This window comes from Cibotium barometz, chromosome 44 (genome assembly GCF_041138505.1).
Source record: "Cibotium barometz isolate CiBa-2024 chromosome 44, ASM4113850v1, whole genome shotgun sequence".
NCBI lineage: Eukaryota > Viridiplantae > Streptophyta > Polypodiopsida > Cyatheales > Cibotiaceae > Cibotium > Cibotium barometz.
Window position 1 is genome coordinate 20,566,220 of NC_141089.1, and position 22,186 is coordinate 20,588,405.

Here is a 22,186-nt window from a genome sequence, read left to right on the forward strand (position 1 = left end):
CCTCTATTCTCTCCTCTCCCCTCTTTACGCTCTCTCATGCTTGTGGTTCACCTTTCCCTTTTTTGTGCTTCACACATCTCTCTCTCTCTCTCTCTCTCTCTCTCTCTCTCTCTCTCTCTCTCTCTCTCTCTCTCTCTCTCTCTCTCTCTCTCTGTGAATGAGGGGGATAAGAGAGAAAAGGAGGAAGAGGGACCCAATTTCAAAGACTTGTGAGCTTAAATAAGTTCATCTAGTATAGATATGAACTTAGGGAAGAAGCAAGCCCATTAAAAAGTGGTTTTTAGAAATTTAACACTAAATCTGATGTAGTTGTTCAAAATAAGGCAAATACTTAAGTATAGCAAAGGTATAATATAGTTTGCAATTCTCACGTAACCATCCATAACCAAAGGTTAAAAGGTGTTTTCTGTTAGCATACTGTCTAAAACAAGGGGCACTACTTTACTCTTCTTCTACATCTACGTTAAAGCCAAGAAGCTATGGCATCCACGAAAATGACATAACAATAACTTGTTAAAAATTTTAGAGTTACTCTTCTTCTACATCTACGTTAAAGCCAAGAAGCTATGGCATCCACAAAAAGGATATAACAATAACTTGTGACATATATTGGATATGTAACCACCATTTAGAGTACTCTTTTTAGCACAGCAAGGGTATTCATGGTACGTCGAAGCTTTCGCTTGGTTTGCAATTACATATATCAATGTTATGTCTTGACCATGTAATTTTAACATTTACATTAGATCTATACAAGCAAAGTAAATGAATGTGTTTTTCACATACCCTACACTTGAGAACAAGAAGAACAACTCATCATATGAATTAGACAAGACATTCGGCCTCATGTGCTCTACAAGGAGTGCATTCCAAAAGCGTATATTTGCTTTATTAATGTCTCGATCTAAGAAGAGAACAGTTTGAATTAGCATTCCCAAATAAGTGATGAAAACAAGTGCACATGTGTTGGGTGTGTTGGTGTGGCCCATTCATTCTCAAAGAGAAAACAGGTGCACATGTGTTGGGTGTGTTGGTCTAGCTTATTCGTTCGCAAAGAGAACACCCAAGTTTAATTCCTACCTTGAGGCCGTGAGCTAGCAGCATAAAGGGCAAAATAATATTCGATACGCATCTCGGCAATTTGCAAACAAAACAAAACAAAACAAAACAAAAAATAAGTGGTGAAAACAAGTAGTACAAGTTTTATTTCAAAAATTTTGAAACAAAGGCAAAGATAAAGGCCTTAACAAAGAGCCATTTTCTCCAAAAAGTTGGAGCTCAACAATGATTTACATGCAAAGGGAGGGCAATCTCCTAGGCTATAAGAGAGAGGCGTTAATTATTTGACATGTGTGGACGCATCTCCACTCGCAACGACATTCATGTTGTCCTTGAAAGAAGCTAGGAGGCCTCTAGTGCTGTTGGTTCGCACGTGCGAGGCGAACCTTTGAGATGAAGGAGAGTTTAGCTTCAAATCCGAGCTTGAGGGCGAGTTCCATCTCCTGGGTGCTGACGCAACCGCCGCTTCTTGCTTCTTGGCGGGACTAACATTATTAATTTGCCTAACCTTAGCTTTGGCTGATTTTGTGGATTGCATGTACCCCGGTTTCGAGGAAATTTCCATTGCCTGACCATCATTATGCACCTTAGTGCTTTGATCTCGCCCTAATACCACCTTAGAATTTATTGCCCCTTTCTCATTAGAGCTTCTCCTCTCATATTCATAGCTTTTCTTCCCCTCCACCTTGGTAATAGACCCTCCTTCCAACTCATCTTTGCTTGCTTTCTTCACATTTTGGAGAGGAATTGAGTGCCCAAATCCTTTAAGTGCCTCCACTACAATCCTTTCCTTATCAAGAATTGCATCCCCCTCCTTAGTGGTAGAATTTGTGATGATGGTCAAGCCTTGGTGAGCCAATGGAGACTTTTGAGGAGAGTGTGAATTGAGAGTGGGGATTGAGACTCTGAGTCTGTAAGGAGAGCTTAGAAGTGGTTGGGTGGCATCAAAAGCCATAGCTAATGACCTACTGCTGGGAGAGATGGCACTTGTGGTGAGGTGGTGAGAACCCATAGAGTTCAACTTGGTGAGAGATGGTAACAATGGGGGAGGAGTTGATTTGCTTGGGGACAACATACTCTCTAAATTATTGAGCATGCTTTCTGGGATGGACAAGCTCCTCCTTTTCACAAAGAAGCTTTTGGGTTTCTCTGGTGAGCTTAATTTAATAAGATCCTCTATGTTGGGTTCCATTACATTCATTACACTTACATGCTCCCTTGCAATGCCTGGGAAAGAGCTCTCCCATGGCTTTGCAGCCATCCACCTCTCCAACCACCTCCACCCCCAATGGTTCTTGTCCCCTTTGCAATCAATCACAAAAGAGCTTTGCTTTGGTGCACACCTTCGGAGCTGAGGATAACCAAACAAAAGAAGCATTAATATGAGCAATGAATTGGCCAATTAAGGACACCAATAATTGAGGGAAAGTGGAAGACAAGGAGCATTAATGTGAGCAATAAAGTGGCAAATTAGTTTAAAAACTGTCAACTAGAACTTATAAAATCATTAAATTTTGAGGATAGAAGGCTTGTCAAGCATTACTGCAATCACAAAAACTGCCCCAAAAAAAAAAAATCACAAAAACTACCCAAAAATTTGGCATTTAGTTGAAGTACCCACTCTAGTAAAAAATAAAAATAAAAAAAGAAATGAATATTTGTGTGAGGTTCATGATAAGAATAACTTGCCTGCTCAGAGAAAGCATAGGCAAGGGCTCTCTCACGCCTCATGGCAGCTACCTGCCGGTATTGAGCCTTAGCTTGGAGCTGCTCAGGTGTAGCTGGACTATTGTCCCACTCTTCCTGTATACAGAACATGGTGAGAACTAAAATCAATTCAACTAATCAAAGACTTTACGCTAAGGACATGCTTAGTTTGATTAATCAAAGTGGCCGTTAGTTTAATAAACCAACGAGAGTAAATATGCTAAGCACACCGTTATAATGTCTTGTTTTCTCTGCTGGAGTTGGCGTTGGACCGCCTGCCCTTCCTCAGACATTCGCACTCTGCGGGCTCGTACACGTGCTTGCACACGTACGAGGGCCTGCACGCACCTGAGAGTAGTAGCGGCTTGCTTTCTCACGATACGTCCGCGGGCCAAAGCCTGCAATCTCACAAGCCCTTTGAGAGCTCTGAGGGCACGCCTGGCCTGCAAAAACAGTTCATACGTCAAGGCAAATCTACAGTGCGAACCCTGCATATATTACTAAGGTGTATACCATACCAAATAGCCCCGAAACGCGGTCTGTATCACCCCGGCCGCCCAATTCCGCCTGTCTGAATCCAACGTCCCATCGAGATCCTGTGCTCGTGGGATGGGATGTGCTGCCGGTAGATTTTTTATATAACCGGCCTCTACAGCCACTGTACTGGGCTTCGCTCCACGATCATAGTCCCACTGCCCGTTCACACTGTGGGCGTCGTCATTGTCCGGCCTCTCGTTGCTGCTCGTGGCCAGCTCGGCTTTATCAACAGTGGTGATGTCGGCATTGCCGTGGTGATGTTGTTTTGCTGCAGCCTGCACAGCTCCCACTTCCAGCAGTGTTTCCGTATCCCAGTTGCGAGAAGCCGATTTGCTAAGACTCCATCTTCTCTTCTCCTTGGCGGTCTTCGACTTCTGCATCGAGCATCCCAAGTTCCAACCGTCATCATGGCTGTGTCTGTGTGTGTGTGTGTGTGTGTATGCGCGCGCGCGCGCGCGCGCGCGTCTGTAGAGAAAGTATAAAGCTTTTCATTACCGCTTGATCGTTTTCCTGAAGCGCAGACAACCCATCGGCCTTCTCCCCACCCCTGTCTTTTGACGGTGACTTCAACACTTTCACGCCCCCCAGCAATGCTTTAAACAATCTGCTAGACTTCCCCATCTCTAACCAGCCTCACCACGAGTCCGCCATGCTGCATTTCAACCTGGTACCATAAATCACACAGAGATCCATACAATTTTGGTTCAATGAAACCTTAAATTTCATCATTAAATTTCAATACGAAAAGAGAGAGTATTAATGGGACACCACTGACGAGATCTCCGTAATCCTCTTTTATTGGAGTGAACAGATCATACATTATCTACAGTTAGTTATGCCATAAACAGTATCTGCGAAGAATGGCTAAGATTTCACCGTCAGAAACCAGAGTACAGAAATAAATACAAAGCCTTAATTAATTAATGAAAGAACTCTAGGTAACTACCTTGATTGGACAACCATCGGATTAAGCAAGCGTGGCCCGTGGGGACGGCAGGCATAAAATGTTAGAATTGCACATATGGGTGCAGGCAAGGCAGCTACAAAATCCAAGGCAATCAGCATTGGCTAGTGAGCGGAAACAGAAGAGGCATGAGAGAAGGGCTAAGGCTAAGGCTAAGGCTAAGGCTAAGGCTATGGAGATGGCTATGGCGATGGTGGGAAGCGCGCGCGCACACACATACACAGAGAGAGAGAGAGACAGAGAGAGGGGGCGAGAGGCGCCGAAAGATGGAAGATGTATCAGAGGAATGTAGCTGGAAAGTGAAAACGCTTTCTTGCCCCCACTTCCTGTTTATCGCTGGCTTTGCTGGCTTTCCTGAGTTTGCTCTGGCCTGCAGACAAGGCATTGAATGCTGCCGATTACCAAAGTGCCCCACTGCCCTGTGTAAGGTCCCGACTCCCGTTACCCGTAAACCTTGGCGTATATTTGCTTACGTGGCACATCCCCCTCACGCCCTCTCATCCTCCACGTCATACATCCATCGCTTGCCTGGCACACCCTCCTTCGCCACGTCATCTCGGCCCACCATTCCTCCACCTGTCACGAGGTTCCTGCACCGCCCCACCGCGCTTTTTACCTTTTCTGTCCACGTGTCCCATTTTGGCTTGCTTTAGGTGCCGCCCCTGCCCCAAAGTTGCCGAATCATTTTTTTAACGCAGCTTTACCTACTGGCCCTTTGCTTTGTGCTCACTCATCCCGAGTCCCGACTGAAGAATTTTAAAATTAAACCATAAGCCTCTGGTAGAACCTTTGGTCAACATTCTCCACACAAACACCTAAGTTATATATTTATAGTAATTTTTTTTATAGAGGTTAAAGAAGTTCACAAATCATGTTCGCAAGGGAGAGAGACATATATATAAACTCTAAATTGTGAGCTATTGCTTTTTGTGTAATGTTTATCCAAATTGCTTTTTATATAAACTCTAAGTTGTGACCTAATTGCTTCTTGTTATTTGTATCCAAAAAAGATGCACTCGATTAAAGAGAGGACATGAGTGGAGCTAGTGGGCTTAAAGAGAGGACATGAGTGGGGCTAGTGGGCTGGGAGAGCCATTGGATGACCTTGTAGTCTTTAAAACTCTGTGAGTATGTATGGCATGTAGAATCCAAACACGTTGGGAGCACGTAACGCGCCCTATTTTTTGCATCTACCACAAGGGGACAATTGTTCCCATACTGTCTAAGAAAAGTAACACTCATACTTTTGCATCTAGCCCAAGGGACAAACTTCCCAATAACAGTCCTGTATGCATAGAAAGCTTTCTTCTCATAATATTGGAAATTATCTAATAAGCCATTGTTCCTTTTTCAACAAATATCCCTTAAATCTTACTCACACATGGTCCTTAGAAAGATGCCAGGCTTTTCACTACAACGCCCAAAAGAAACGTAGCCATTTCAAGGAAATCCCTAATTCGATCAAGCTACAAACTGAGCTAACGTAAAAATAAGGGCGTGGGAAGTGTATAAGAGGTACTAAACCATTTTCACTAGCTTAGAGCCTTGCAACATAAAATTATCCATATTGCCCTTAGCCTTGTTTAAAAAAGGTTAAGTAGTAAGTCCTTCTCATCATGGAAAGTTTGCAAAACTTGTCATGTTGATTGAAATCTCATTCAAATCAATAGATGGTAACATTATCTTCAATAGATATCAAGTTCACAATTGCTAGCATTAAACTTACCTCGTCCAATCTAGCCATGAATTCAACCTCTTCCCCTATATTTAAGAGGATGAGTGTAGGTGGTAAGGAGCACCCTGGTAGTGCTCTTAGTATCCTAGGACATCCGTGAAGGGCCAAGGTGTTACACCTGTACTTGCCATTTAGATGCTAAGGCAACCTTTGCTACTAGTATCATCTACAGCAAGCTCCTATAGATGGTGCAAAAATGTCCCTTACGGTAGATTTATGGCAAGCCTTCAAAAGATTACAAAACAACATCACACTTCGTTACAACTAGAAGTAGTGTCTTCGTTAGCAAGCAAGGGCACTGTTTCAAAACCAATGGTTTTTCTATATTATAGGAAGAGATGAAGAAATCACCAAAAGTGCATGTAAGCATACCTATTAATAGATTTGCTCAATGGTTTGTATGATCTTATGGCTGTAAAAAGAAATATGTACATTTAATTTTTTATGATTTTATGGATGATATTTGTCATTTATGACGTTAATACATTATTATGTCCTTGTTTTTTTAACCTTGCATTTAAGCCATTACAAAAAGTCATATGAGAGAAATATTTAGAATTTCACTTTTCCATAGAATTCTATGTGCTTTACTCAAGATCATGTGCATGGCATATGAAAAAAGATAGTTGTAAATTACATGTTTTTCTAGAAAACCATCTACATCTCTTGTAGTTATAAATACACTTGGGATACTATTATGAAACTCAAAATTATGGAAAAATGCACAAGATGACTAATTGTGGATATGTGTATATAATGTAAGTATACTTATAATGCCTAGATAAATTGCTATTAAAAAAGGACACCCTAGGCATACAATATTATTGTGTTGATGCTTAGTTTCAAGAAAATACAATGAAAAATATGCAAAAATATTATATTTTAATAAGTTGTACAAATTCTTTCAAAACATATTAAGTTAAAGTGAAAAAATTGACATTGTATAAACATTAAAAGTTTCCAATGTAATTATTTTTTCATGTCCATGCTCTAAGGTGGTCATGTAGTCAAGGGCTAAACCCCTCTTTAACACTTTTGAGATGATAAAAGTACCCTTCTATATATTTTATGTATAGAAGTTTTTCTTTTTAGACTAAAAGACCTCTTATATATGTATATTTTATGTAGCTCTACACCAAATTAAAATATGTTATAATCTATAGAAGTTTTCTCTTTTTGATCTAAAAGTCTTACATACGTACATAAGTTTTCACTTTTTGGACTAAAAGACCTCTTACATACGTATAGAATTTTTTGCTTTTTGGACTAAAAGACCTCTTACATATGTATAGAAGTTTCCGCTATTTAGACTACATATGTAGCTCTCCACACCAACAAAATAAAATCCCTTATGATGAATGCATGTGTTATCTTACATATTTTTCAATGGCACTCCCTAGGTCCATGCTTAGCTTACTGTAGTGCTTAAATAAGTTTTTGTGTGAGAGCTCTACAACTTTGTTAATGCCAAGTACTTTGTTATAATGGTAACACCAATTTTTTGTGAACCCTCCCTTTCTTTAACTCTAATTTACTCTATTTGGTATGGTGCATTATGGGTAAATGTGCTTTAATGCTAGATTGATTTTAAGATTATTTTGGTGCATTATATCCATTTTGATGTGCACGTGCTATAAACAAGTAAATTAATCCCTTTGGTCATAGTATTAAGAGGTTGCTATAGTGTTCCGAGGTTATTTCCTATATACATTGCTTCCCCATAACCCTACATTAGAAGTTGGATGAGTTTTTGATACATGGGGAGAGGGATTGAGAATTGGCCGCAATAGGAGGATCTAGAACTTGAAATCGAAACACTTAGGTCATGTGCTATTTTGGGATGCCCATTCATGAGTACATGGGTTGACCCTTTGAAATTGGCCAAGCAATTAGGGATATTTCACACCAACCCTTAGCTCAAGTAGATGAAGCTTTCAACCTTTAACTCAAGCAAAGAACATTATTCAATCATAGAACTCCTAAATTTCAAGGTATTGGCATAGTTATTTAGTATATAATTCGGAAATTTTTGACCCATACACAAACAATTTAGTTTTGGCATAGTGAGCTTTTCCATAGCTATTAGATCCATACACAAACAATTAATGTTCTCGCCTACCCATCTAGATTTAGGTGGTGTATTTGAGGAGTAAGTTTATTGGTTCAATTTTCTTTATAATACATAAGGGTGGGTTCAATTGTGGTACACTCATCTTCCGACCCTATTATAGAAGATTGGGTAGGCATCCCCAACACACTTTCTATAATGGGTAAGGCAAAGTCTCATGTTGGTTGAAATTTCAGAAGAAAATGTGTTAGTGTCAGCTCAAAAATAATGCCAATATAAATTAATGGGTGTATAAATGTTTTGCCACACTGTGTGGCCTTTAGATCAAGAAAGGGTCATGCTCTGAATGTGAAGTTTGAACCACTAACTTGAACTCTTCACTCATTACATAAAAGTTACTTTAAAAAACAATAGAATTTTCCAATTTAAACTTTGACTTCATCTCTGTTCCATAGATTTTTGAGTGATGAAGTTTTGCACAAGTAGACACACTTATTAAGTCCCCAAAAAGGTACCCCATACATGACTACAAGGCACATGGAGTTTTTCGCATTGACTTGACTTTAGCTAGTAAGTTTTAGGAACTTAAGGGAATCTCTGTATGAATTTTAGCTGGTTAATGCAAAAAATTATACACCTTGTGGGCCTCTTCCACCCCTTAACTCAAGCAATTTAAAATATGCACACCTAATGCATAATTTAAAATATGCATACTTCAGACAGTCAACTGATGCAAAACTTCAATTATGGAACTCCTAAATTTTGAGGAACTTCACTTATAGAATTCCTAAATTTTGAGGTATTGGCATTGTTTAAATTAGAATAAAATTAGAGCTTTTCCTTAATCATTGTACCCACACAGAGAGAATAAATGCATTCGACCACTCATCTAGATAGAAATATCATGGGCATAAAGAGCCAAGTTTAACTTTAAAATTGAGGGCTCAATTTTCTTAAGAATGGGTTTACTTGTGGTACACACCTGACCCTCATGTAGGTTAGGTAGGCATCACCAACACACTTGTTGTAATAAGCAAGGTAAAGTCTCCTATTGGCTAAAGTTTTAGAAGAAAATGTATTAATGCCATCTTAAAAAAATTGTTGAACATTAGCATCACACTTGAAGGAAGCAATATGGACATAAAGTGATGGGTGTACAATTTCTTTGCCAAACTATGCTTATCGTGGGTCGACATAATTTTACACCACAATGGCGTCACTCTTTGAATGTAAAGTTTGAACTACTAACCACAATGTTCATTGCATACAAGTTATTTAAAAAAGCCTAGAATTGTAAATTAAAACACATCATTCACTATTTGCTTTGATCAATACTGTCTCTAACTCATTACACATAGCTTTTAGTGATTATCATTGTCCTAAAAGTTGTTTAAAAAGCTATTTGAATGATGGAAATGGATTTTGCAAATTTTTGAGGTGGCTTTGCATAGTTTGACCATTGGTGGTCAAAGTAGACATACCAATTACGTGTCTTATGTGCAGGATTGTTGCAGCAGTGGTGGCCAAAAAATAGAGCATCACATCGCATGCATGAATAGGTCCTACTTCATACCACCCTAAGGCCAACAAACTTGTAGACATCTTGAAAAGCGAGCAAACCACCTTGAGAAGTGGATTTAGTACTTTGGAGCTCGTTAGAATGGGAAAAGTAGGTGCAAACATAGTGCTAAATTGTTTTGGATTTAAATTGTGAAATTGAGGGTTGGAACTTGGGTGCTAATATTAGGGTTGCTTTTTGACTAGAATGTCATGCCTGTTTTTGAGGAATTTGGCCATTAGATACAACCACTTATTTTTTAGCGGCAATCTCATAGTTGTTTTTTATGGCCACCCCTATTTGAGATTTTGGCTGTAAAAAACTTGCTATATTTCACCAAACCCATCAATTTTGAAGGCAAAACCCATCAATTTTGAAGGCAAAACCCAAACCTGGTGGCCGTCCAAGATCTAGTCCTATTTAGGACGTGTTCACGCAGCCAGCCTCACCTGTTTTCTCAAAGATTTGAACCTTTCCACCAGATATCATTTCATGGCGTGGATGAACGACGTTGCAGATCCAGTGGATGGAGCTTCAACGCTATTGGGGGGCTGGCGCAGCAGGAGGTGTGCTCTTAGTCGTAAGCGATACAGGGCATTTTTTGCTACGCGTGAACGTCCCGGCGTGAACACGTGGCATGGGCTCTGCAAGAACCGGACGCCCATCGGCTATGGGGTGTGCAGTGTGCACGCTCAAGATACGACCCAGAATGATTTCAGATACACGACAGAATTATGACACTAATGATTCAGCAGCTTCAGAATCACAGTCCATACGCTTGAAGCTGGCCTGGCTATGGACAGTGTGAAGTGAGTGTGGAGCTGCGTTTGCGCTTTGCTGTGAAGCGCAGCCAGCCTGCCAGGTGCCTGGAGTATGCAGAAGAGAGAGAGAGAGAGAGAGAGAGAGAGAGGGGGACAGCAGTCGCTCGAATCCCTGACACACTTGACATTAGGTGAACTCACCTCGTTCGTGCAAAGTTAATATAATAGTTTATCTCCTCAAAGAAACACATTACTTTATTTGCTTGCTTCAGTCTGGACTCTCTGCAGGCCTGCCTGGCCACATACATCGATTTCCAAGCTGCCCGTGGGCCGCCGTACCCTTGTGGCCAGGCGCCCACGGCGCCTAGCACAATTTGGCTCCTTTTGTGACGTGGCGCGGCTTCAGTGGTAGCTGCTCCCACACTCGTGTAGGTACGACCGGCCGCACGAACGTACCGCGCGCGGTGCGCCCCCCTCCACGCCCACCACTCAACAACATGATACATCTACACGCAAAGACAACCCCATCATCAACTTATCATGAAAAAGTGCCTCTCTTTTGCAGCCTTTTTTGCCAGCCCTTCTCGCTTTTGTGAAGCCACACCTGCCCGTGATGGCTTCTTCTTCTTCTTTCTTCTCCACACAGTTACACTTGCTTACACACCTACTTGATTGGTTTGTTGGCCCTAGTGGTGGGCTAGTGGTTCAAGTTGTCACGTGCCAGTGTGCCACCTCCAAAAACTTAAATATTCAACGATTTTATACCTTCCACCTTACTTTTTTGGGGTAGATTTATTTTTAACCATTGAGAATACACTAAACTTGGTGTTTTTTTTTTCTCGTGAGGTCTTATTCCATTCCTGTCGCACACGGGAATTTCACCTGATTACATACACCCCCGAGTACAAGGGGGTGCTCGGGTTTTCTTCAACCGAACTCAAGAGAAATGCTCTCTTTTTGGGTATCGGCATTAGGTAAGTTCCACCCATTTGCTCTTAAAAAAGGGAGTCTCTAGAGTTTTCCAGGGATGTTTTTCTACTTAGGTATAACCATGGTATAAGTTGTCCTTTGTTCAAGGTGAAAAATTATAGGGTAAACCGTCACAACAACAAACCAAGTAAAATAAAAGATCTCCCCTTTTTCATTTTAGTTAGAATTAGTTTTTCCCTTGTCTTTGCACTTTGAAGAGGTACTAATATAAGTTTTCAGTGCAATTCATTCTTTATTCTTTTATCAATTACTAGTTTTTTTCCCTCGAAATAGCTTTGTGTATAAGCTTAGGACCTTCCCTCATCCTCAACAGGACCCCTGACTTCCCACTTTACTTGCTAGTGACGTCTTTTTGGATGCTTCCTTTGGTACTTCTCAGTATGACCTAAGGAAGTGTTCTCTAACCTCTTCTATCCACCTCATATATATGGCTCCAAAATGTCATTGCATCCACAATGTACATCTTCTCTTTTGGCATCATTGTCATCTTTATGATCAATATAAGAATTACTTTTCATGATCACAATATTTCAATTTCATAACAACTTTTTGAATATCATTTGCCATCTTTCTATTTTGTATTAGTGTTAAAATTAATGATTAAAGGGGAGAGAGAGAGAGAGAGAGAGAGAGAGAGAGAGAGAGAGAGAGAGAGAGAGAGAGAGAGAGAGAGAGAGAGAGAGAGAGAGAGAGAGAGGATTTCCTTTCTTGCGTATGGACTCCGTTGATCGATAGGCCCGTAAAGGTTAAAGACTAAATTTTCGACAAGATTCTGAATGGGCCAGATAATCCACAACATTAAGTTTTCTTTCATTTTTTCAGGTGGACAGGTTTGTGGCATATCTGGTTAACTAGGAATGCCTTCATCTTTGATGCAAAAGTTGGTATTACAATTCACATAGGTCATATAAAAGGGCTACTATTGTAGCAAGTCTCTTCCTTGCAGTCAGCTCATTTGGTGGAGAATGACATGGCTATATTGGATGAGGGTACTCCGAGCTACACCTATGGTTCAGAGTAATGAATGAGGGAAAGCTAGTACATCACATGGCCATGTGGCCATTTGTAAAGTAATTTTGGTAATATATCTTCTATTACAAAGAGAGAGAGAGAGCGAGAGAGAGAGAGAGAGAGAGAGAGAGAGAATTGACTCACCCTCACCCTCACCCACCCCCCCACCTCCCCTTCACAATAAGGTGTGTGATTAAAAACAAAGGAACTTCTCGAATAAAGAAGAAAGGAACCTCTCAGAATTTTGAAAAAAACTATATCCCAAGTTTCACCCACAACGAATGTGTTCTTTGCCATTGGGCAAAGAACACATTCGTTGGGCCAAGTTCCACCCACAACGAATGTGTTCTTTGCCATTGGGCCAAATCCACTCATTTTACCATGAAGGGATTTTTCTAGAGTTTTTTAGGGAAGTTTTTCCACCTTCGTATACCAATTGTATAAGTTCTAGGTTTGCTCAAGGTGAAAAATATTAGGATAAATCATCACTCAATAGATCAAGTTGACAAATTCTCCCCTTTTCACATTTATGAGCACTTCTTCCCTTGTTACATGATCTAAGAGGGTACCAATAAATTTTCATATGTATTTTACACTTTATTTATTTATAATCATTTACAAGTTCTTTTCCCCCTCCAAACTTTACAAGCTTAGAACCTTCTCTCATCCTTATTGGGCAAAGAACACATTCGTTGTGCCAAGTTCCACCCACAACGAATGTGTTCTTTGCCATTGGGCCAAATCCACTCATTTTACCATGAAGGGATTTTTCTAGAGTTTTTTAGGGAAGTTTTTCCACCTTCGTATACCAATTGTATAAGTTCTAGGTTTGCTCAAGGTGAAAAATATTAGGATAAATCATCACTCAATAGATCAAGTTGACAAATTCTCCCCTTTTCACATTTATGAGCACTTCTTCCCTTGTTACATGATCTAAGAGGGTACCAATAAATTTTCATATGTATTTTACACTTTATTTATTTATAATCATTTACAAGTTCTTTTCCCCCTCCAAACTTTACAAGCTTAGAACCTTCTCTCATCCTTAAAGGCATACACCCTCTAACTTCTCTCATCCTCAAAGGCACATCCCCCCCAACTTCCCACCTTACTTTCTAGTGACTTACTTTTTAAGTGCTTCCTTTTCTCACTTCTCGGTTCTCACTTCTCGGCGACCTAAGGAAGTGTTCTCTCACCACCTCCATCCATTTGTATCTATGTAACTCCAAAAATGGCACTATGGACACCATGTATTCCTTCTCTTTTAGCATCATTCTCATGCAAGAATTGAATTTCATGATCACAATATTCAATTTTCATTTCTAGCATTATTTCCCATCTTTCGACTTGATATTATTCTAAAAGTTCATGATTAGGAGAAGGAAAAGGGGAAGGGGGGGTGTTCTATTCCACTCAACCCTCTCTCTCTCTCTCTCTCTCTCTCTCTCTCTCTCTCTCTCTCTCTCTCGGGGATAGTTAATGAAGGGTTTTATTTTTAAAAAATTTGAGGGACTTACATTCCATATACACATAGGAGGGGATTGAACAAATATGTGTTTAATTTAAAATCTTAGTGATGGGGAATGACTTCTTTGAAAAGAGTGAAAGATTTGATGGTATCACACATGGTCCATAAAAATGCAAATGGCCCTGATAGAGAAGGACTATTGGACCATAACAAAGGGTGATTACAAGAAACCAACCAGCAGGGATTTCATAAACATGTTCACAAATTCGTGATCACGTTAACAAAACGTGTTATTAACATTCTAAAACATGTGATCACAACATATATTCACAAGACTTGATCTCTTACCGGCCAAAACTTACTATTCTTGTAAACCCGCTGGGATTCTTTGTTTCCCGACGGGCCCCGCCGGGAAACAAAGAATCCCAGCGGGCATATTTCTTATTAATAAAAAGCGCCGACACCCCTCAGCCGGCTTTTTGGGAAGATTGTCCTTGTTTTGGGGACGTCACATCTTTCCTTGTAGTGCCATTAGGGAAAAAGGGAGTTCATTTTGGGGCCCTGTAAGAAATTCACTATTTTTTTATTTATTTCTCTCCTAAAAGACCTCAAAAATAGTAAAATACGAAAACGTGGCTCAGAGCTGTCAGTAAGGACTACCGAACTGTCAGTTCAGAAAGGAATAAGATAATCTTTTGTTTAACTAACACGATTTTGCATTAAATATCTCCTTAGTTTTTTTTTGTTTCTCGAAGATTCCGCATCTCTTTTGACGACATGTGCAAGCCTCTCATAAAGAATCCATCATTGAACTTAATGATGGCATGGATACCGCCACACCTCCACGATTCATGTTACAAAAAGACTATGAGATTGACAAGCAAACTTTGCAACCTCAGAAGCACAAAAAATGGCCGATACTAGTGAGTCACAATCTCAGAAGAAGTGATTACACCATCTTCACATAGACTTAGAAGAACAATATGCTCCTGCACAAAAAAGACGAAAGGATACGGTGCTGAATGCTCAACAACGGGAAAATATGAGAAGAGAAGGGCTTCAACATATTGACTTATGGTGCGATGGAAGCATATATCCAAAATGTCTAGTAAAAAACCGCCTCCATTTATCAATCCAACCACACTATTGAGGTTTACGGGCGATGGACAAAATGGACTTCTTGGTTATATTTCAGCGCAGTCTGCATTTGCAGAAACATATAAAACGATGTACCTACAAGGAAAGGGGCCAGGATGTAAGAGATAGCCATTCGTGCAAAATTGGAGTAGCAGTTGTTGCAGAATGAAATTGAGGAGCATTCAAAGAGTAAAAAAGAGTTGACAAGAGCAAGAAGGAAGAGAACCGTGCTTGGAGACAGACAACGAAGCAGGAAGATTAAAAACATTGCAAATTTAAAGGCTGGGACTGGTGGATACAAGCGAAAGAATTCAGGAAGCAAGGCTAGTTTGAAATTTTTCATTTTTTATACTCAAAAAGGCACTTAAATGACTATATCGATTTTGTCCATTAATGCAAAACAAGAATGGAGGTGTTAAATAATATAGGCATATTATGTTGTTACTATAGGAAACTATTGGAGCCTGCAAAAGAAAATTGGATCCCAACCGTCTTCCTGTTAAACAAATGAAAGGATTGCTTTCTTGTGGTGTAGCAAAAGGTTTGATTGAAGAAAAAAAATACAAAACAATCAAACGGAATGTTGTAGAGGACTTTATATCCAATAATCAAGTTGATGTACATGTTTCACAAAAGAAATACTTTTGATGGAGTCTCAAAACATATAGGCATAACACCAAGAGTCATTTGTTCCACAAAATAAAAATCTATTGATTGAGTTTGAAAACATGTGGACATAACACCAATAAGTTACAAACTGCTATTCATGTTTACTTGTCCATTTATGGTTTCTAAATATCTTCGAATCCCTCCATTGTCTATGTCTCTCTGCTGCCATTGAATTGTCCAAAATTTGTCTTCATCTTTGCTTTTGGGCTAGAATAAAAGCAAGCTTGACTTTGGAACTAGCAACTTTTCTTTTAGCATGCAACCTCTGTAGAATGCCTCGGTAAAACCATTGGAAGACTTCCTTCAGACTATTTGCCTTTTGACTCCCTCCGTAGTGTTGTGTGTGTCTGAAAAATGCATTATGTGCCATGTAGTGAGACTTCTCCATGCCTTGGGTAGACCAAATTGCTGGGCATCCATACTTTTTGACAAAATAGGGAAGGTGGTTGTAGATGATATGCTATTTTCATCGAGACATAAGAATGCATAGTAAGTTATAAAAAAAAAAGAGGATCACACTTAAGTAAAAGAAGAAGATAGAACTTTACCATGTAGTGAGTTATATTGCAGGCTGTCCACGCGTCTTTCATTGACTTCCCAAAATGTTTAATTGCCTCTTCAAAGTTCTTGTAATCACTCTTTGTCCATGTTACATTGTCACAGAACATGAAGAGTTGATCAAGAGACTTCCACACCTCTGCCTTCACATTTCGTGCTTCCCCATCTGCTTCATGATCTTTCACGGCATTATGGACTTGCTTCCACAATCCATAATTAATCCTTGAAACTGTTCTACCTTGCCTTACTTGCTTACTACTGTGTTTGGGTCGAGACAAGAATCTTCTTGCCTTAACACCACCAATAGAGGGCTTGATTGGTACCTCCTTGCCATTGGTAGACTTTTTAAAATCCTTTGTGATATGAACATATATCGGATAACACTTTTTCCAATGCTTGAAGAGCATCCTTTCTATTTTTTTTGGGACGGAGTTTCCAAGCAAATCCAATATACAAAAATACCAATTTCTCAATATTTCGACATAGAGCATGCAATGTGCATATGTGAACATTACATAGTGGAATGTCAAGAATGGCCTTGAAGTCAGGGTTAACTTTATCTCTATTAGGTGCTCTCTTCCACCATTTGGAATCCATTACTTGAGCTGATTCTTTGCAGTAAAGACAAGGAGACTTTGAGTTGCCTCCTTTACTAACGTTATACATGCACTTAAGTGTTTTAAGATCCCCCGCCATGTGCCACTCTACTTGAAAATCACATTTTCCTGCAACATGGAGATTCTCTCCTTGCACTTGTCTTTTAATTATTCTTGGTATTTTCGTGTGGTGAAACACCCAATCTAGTGTTTCATGGTCTTCTGTCTTCACCTGTGATTATAGAAAACAAAAGTCTTACTATAAAAGATTTGAAAACAATGACTAAAATCAAGTACGAAACAAAAAATGATCATACCTGGAACGAGCCTAACCACCATATATGTTTCTCCGACTGCACACTAAAATACTTCGAACTCGCTTCAGTCAATGATGTATCAAGTGCTCCATTCATCAATGTAATAGTAATCCTTTCCATTTTCTTTTCCTTTACAACCTCACACTCATCCAGTTTGATAACAAATTTCAAAATGCCTTTGCACTCCTCAAATGTTATTCCATAAAACTCGACCATCCAGTTTGATAACAAATTTCAAAATGCCTTTGCACTCCTCAAATGTTATTCCATAAAACTCGACCATTCTTATTTGAAGTTGTTGTAGATCTACAAATATATTGTTCCAAGGGTCATACACAGTGGTTCCTTTACCACCATAAAATATTTCTTCAATATGGATATATTGCCCAATAAACTCATCTATACTTTCATTCAAATGACCTCTTCTCCTCCACACGGTTGCTGGATTTGACACTAAAACTCATTTAATCCTTTGATCTCTCAAAGTTGAGGATATCACATGGAAAATCGAACTATATCCCTTCCTGCTAACTCCACTAACATCAAGAGCCTCTTGGATATATTAACAAGCATCAATACATCCATGAGCTACACACAAAAAATTCAATCAATACTACTTAATTATGCTAGACACACTATTGATCCTTACCAATAAGGTACTGAGTGTCAAACGCTTTTAGAAGCTACTGAGTGTAGGAAGACTCTATTGAAGTGTCGTGCGGTGATGGGACAAATGCAAAAGGGTACTGATCGTCCGTACGGACAAGGAACTGATGAGGATCAAAGACTTTGTACAAATCAGTTCAACTTCAACATAATGTTTGTGCTATATTTGATGACTAAATCCTATTACTCCCAGGGCCTACCAATCGGAACTCTCTTTTTGATCTTGATTGGACTCTTTTTCTTCCTTGTTGGCTTGATGTATTAATGCTTGCCTCTGTTGGCTGTCTGGGAGGGATATCCTTGTCTTCAGCTATCTCCACGTGTTCTTCATCTTGGATTGTGTCGCCTGATGCAATCATGGGTGGCTCTCGAAACCTTATGAGCTTGTGTTTTCCATAGCCCTCCAGACATTTGGGCTCCTTAACACCACATGCTAATGCATAAGAAGTGTAAGACAAAAAGTAAGAGGCCCTAGAGGCCTGCTTATTCACATAATCCCCAAATATATCTATGGCAAACAACCTCTCTATTAAAATGATCTTTTCCTTTTGCCATGAAAGATCATGTCCACCTAAAACCCTAGACAAACATTTAAAGAAGTAAACAATGGCTTCTCCATTGTTGCTCAACTGCCTATGGTAAATCAAGATCTTAGCACTGCCTAGATCATGAATATAATGAGCTAGGCTTGACATTTTGCCAAACCCAGCCGGCCTGCTTCCACTTGTTCTCTGGAGGAATGTGTCATCCTCAATTTGTAGCTGCCACATATCAAAAGATTGGAGTGAGACAATAATACACAACTACAAAACATTTAAACACAAGATAAAGTATTTGATTTGAAGTAACAAGATCATACCTTCTCATTTTCATCAGCAACAAGAAGTTCATCTTTCCAAAGATTTATTCCTCTCCCCTCCAGTGCAGCCTCTTCTTTAAGCTTTCCCTTGTATAGTGCTGAGAGATTCATAGCTTCCTGTGTGAGCTGGAAGGCAGCTTCATCTGGCTCTTGGAACTTTTCAGCCTCTTTGAAACAAATAGTAAGGGCCTCTGCAGGATCAAAAGTTGTTTCCAAAGCGAGTAGTGAATGGTCATCCTCTATGCCAACCTCCTTGTCAAGCCTTGAAGCCTAGGCAATAAGGGAAATGGCATAGTCCTCCCTCAAATTGAACATACACTCTATATCATGGAGGAAAACATAATCTTTACCACCAATCAAGACACCTCAAAGCATGGACACCTAGAAGCATGGGCACTGCATAGTTGCTGCTCTGAACATCAAAATCTTCAACTGGCTGTGCTACCCTAAGAGTTTCAGTCCTCAATTGAACAAGGTCAAGAGCAGCCACTTGCAGCCCCTCATCTTGGAGGTTGATATCTTCTTCCTGCTCTGCCATTTCTGTTGCCATAGGAACATCCTCTTTTTCCTCTGCTCTACAGATGTGTCTTCTTCTTCAGCCTCCTGCCCTTGCTCTTCTAGAGAGTGCTGATGGAAGACAATGTACATAAGGAATGCCATGGTCTCCTCAAGCACTCTACACTTTCTAGTGTGCAAGTTATAGCTGAATTTATATTCCTCAGGCAGGTTGTCAAATCTTCTATTCACATGGTACCTCAGCATATCTCAATGGAGACAATATGATTTATATGTACAAAAATCTTTTCACCTTCCACAATCCTTCCTGTCTCTGTCAGTTGTTTGAAGGTATCCCAATGGTCTGAAAGAAAATCTTTGTGATGCTCCAGTATAGAGCTCATAGTGAACTCCCTGTTGAAAATACTGTGGTATATGTGGAAGTTCCTCTGAGCCTTGCACTTGTGAAGAAAGTCAAATAGGAGCAAATCTGGAGATTTGTCCTCTTCTGGTTCCTTTTGTTTTAAAAGGGAAGACTCAGCTTTCTGCTCCAGTCTCTTGCTTTTGCCTGAACAAAAATTTATATATCATGAATTCTATATGCTGACGTATGCAATCAGGGAATGTATAGAATATCACCAAACAACTCTCTTCATGAGCACACATGACTCACCTGCTGATTGCTGTGGTCTAAGTATAGCAGCAGAAAAGTCCAGCTTCCTCTTGAAAGGAGGGGCGTGAGAATCGACTGTTCCAAAGAAAAAACTTTTCTCATCATCAAGGAAGAAATCTCCAGGGCCAAAGAAAGCAAAACAATAAGGAAGAAGTGAAAACCAAAAGGGACACATGAATTTGCAAGAAAACGCGATGTAGGGCCATTTGAAAAATGTCAGGTACTCTCCTCGCATTTTGTTGCAAATTCTCCATTTCTATTGATATCCATCTCCAATAAAATGCTAGGATCATCTCATAGTGTCCTGGACAGTAGATGATACTAGGAAGAATTCCCCAGGGCCAAAGAGAGCAAAACAATGAGGAAGAAATGAAAACCAAAATTGATATAAGAATTTGTAGAAAATTGCGATATAGGGACATTTGGAAAATGTTAAGCACTCTCCTCGCATTTTGTTGCAAACTTCTAGGTCCTATTATTGATATCCATCTCCAATCAAATCCTAGGGTGCTGTACCAGATTCCTGAGTAGTAAGATTCAAGAATTCTATGGATGGAAGATATATATATCAAAAAACATTGAAAAGAATATAGATATCTGACCTTTCTTTTCCTTTTCCATGCTGTTGGAGTTGCACTGGTGATTCTTCTGATCTCTTCCAAACTTGAGCTGCAGCCTAGGTAACCTGGAGATCTAGCAGTGGTAGTAGTCTTCAGGCAGGTTGCAGTCTCTGGGTGGAGTGTATTGGGTAGGAAGGGATCAAAGGGGGAAGGAAAAGGATGATGGGAGGGTGCTGGCAGGGATGAAAGACGGGGAGGGAAGAGTGTTTATGGATCTGATTATGAAATCATGATTGGCACAAGTTCCAAGGCAAAAAGTGTTGCCATATATATAGGCAGTGATGTGTGTGAACACACTTAGGACCGCCGGGGTACTTTTTCCCTCTTTAGGAGGTTTTTTCCCTCGGCTTGTATATACGCCCACATTGACACAATCTAATACACTTTGTGTTGTGTGCATTCTTGCTTCTTCTTCTCCAAGCTTTGTGTGCTTTCCTGCAACCCTAATTCTAACAATTGGTATCAGAGCAGGCATCTGCTCCCAGGGCTACGCCGTCGGCACCCTCTGACTCACGTTCTCCAATTGAGGTGAGCTTTCACGAGCGCTTGCAGGTCTCTAAACTCTGCAAACAAGCCCATAGGGCTTGGCGTTCTCAGAAATTGCATCTGAGGTCGTTTCGGGCTCCATTTTTGCATTTCAAGTTCTGCACAGGTGTTTTCGTCATTTTGTGCAGATATTTTGACAGTGCAGTTTTTTGCAAAACAAGCATACGTACTCTATTGTGGACCGTGCTACATAGCATGAGTTGTTTTCTATTCAGTCTTTGCTTCACTACAAGTAGCTTTTGCATCAGTTTCAGTCAGTGGCCATGGCTGATATAACAGCAATGATGTATTTCGCATGTTGTCTGCAGATGACAAACTGGATGGAGACAGCAACTACCCACTTTGGGCATACATGATGCAGCATGTTTTGGTTGCAAAAGGAGTGTGGAACATTGTACAGGGTATGGATGTACGTCCAGGTTCTGTGGATGTAGGATCTGTTGAGGATGTTGCAGGTTCTAGCAGCTCTACTGTTGCTGCTGTTTTACCCACTGCTGAACAAGCTCGTTGGGATGGTAAAGATGCACATGCTCATGCCTTGATTGCACTTTCTATCAAACGTAACATCATCCCACATATTCGTTCAGCTAAAACAGCTAAAACAACAAAACAGGCTTGGGATATTCTAAATGGTTTGTATGCAGGTCGTAACGAGGCAAAAATCTCTTACCTGCGTAAAGAGCTAGAATCGAAGATTATGCAGGAAGATGATGACATGAATGTTTTTCTTGCTGAGATAAAAGATCTCAAGGAACAGTTGATTTCTACAGGTGAGATTATTCCTGATCATTCTCTTGTGCAAAACTGTTCTCGATGCTTTACCTGAGTCATATCAGACTTTTGCTTCCACGTGGAGACTTGTTTACTGAGGACAAACCTGATGTTGTCAAGTATGATAATTTAGTCAACAAGCTCTTGCAAGAAGCGCAGTCCAGGCAAAACAGGGCTAGGCAGCGTTGTCGTGCTATGGCACGTCTATGGTGTGAAACCATGCATGTGAGGCCATTAAATGCAAATCTAGATGCATGGGATTAAGTGCCATAGTGTACATGATATTCCGAGGGCTAGCAGAAGTCCCCGTGCCTGTGTACATATGGAATGCATGAAGTGTGGAGAGTTTTGCCCGGGGATGCCTTGGCAGATGTACACGGTGAACGGTTTTGCTGTGAGCATGTACAGGCTTGTCCGGAAT

At 40.2% G+C, this 22,186-nt stretch overlaps 1 protein-coding gene across 1 annotated transcript; it reads right to left on the minus strand.

Annotated features, from left to right (window-relative positions):
* Positions 1-1,179: 1,179 nt before the first annotated feature.
* Positions 1,180-4,670, minus strand: LOC147613054 (uncharacterized). Its single transcript, XM_086782353.1, has 6 exons — positions 4,250-4,670; positions 3,799-3,967; positions 3,285-3,677; positions 2,997-3,209; positions 2,749-2,862; positions 1,180-2,410 (listed from the first exon to the last, which is right to left on the minus strand). The coding sequence occupies exons 2-6, from the start codon at positions 3,922-3,924 to the stop codon at positions 1,340-1,342; spliced, it is 1,917 nt and encodes a 638-aa protein (XP_086638479.1). The 5' UTR covers positions 3,925-3,967; positions 4,250-4,670; the 3' UTR covers positions 1,180-1,339.
* Positions 4,671-22,186: the final 17,516 nt, after the last annotated feature.

Excerpts from the sequence above, each read along its gene's own strand:
- LOC147613054 (XM_086782353.1), bottom strand. The coding sequence starts at position 3,924 with ATGGGGAAGTCTAGCAGATTGTTTAAAGCATTGCTGGGGGGCGTGAAA. Across the intron at positions 3,678-3,798 it reads TTCAGGAAAACGATCAAGCG|AAGTCGAAGACCGCCAAGGA; the intron begins GTAATGAAAAGC and ends TGCTCGATGCAG. Across the intron at positions 2,863-2,996 it reads GAAAACAAGACATTATAACG|GAAGAGTGGGACAATAGTCC; the intron begins GTGTGCTTAGCA and ends TTCTGTATACAG.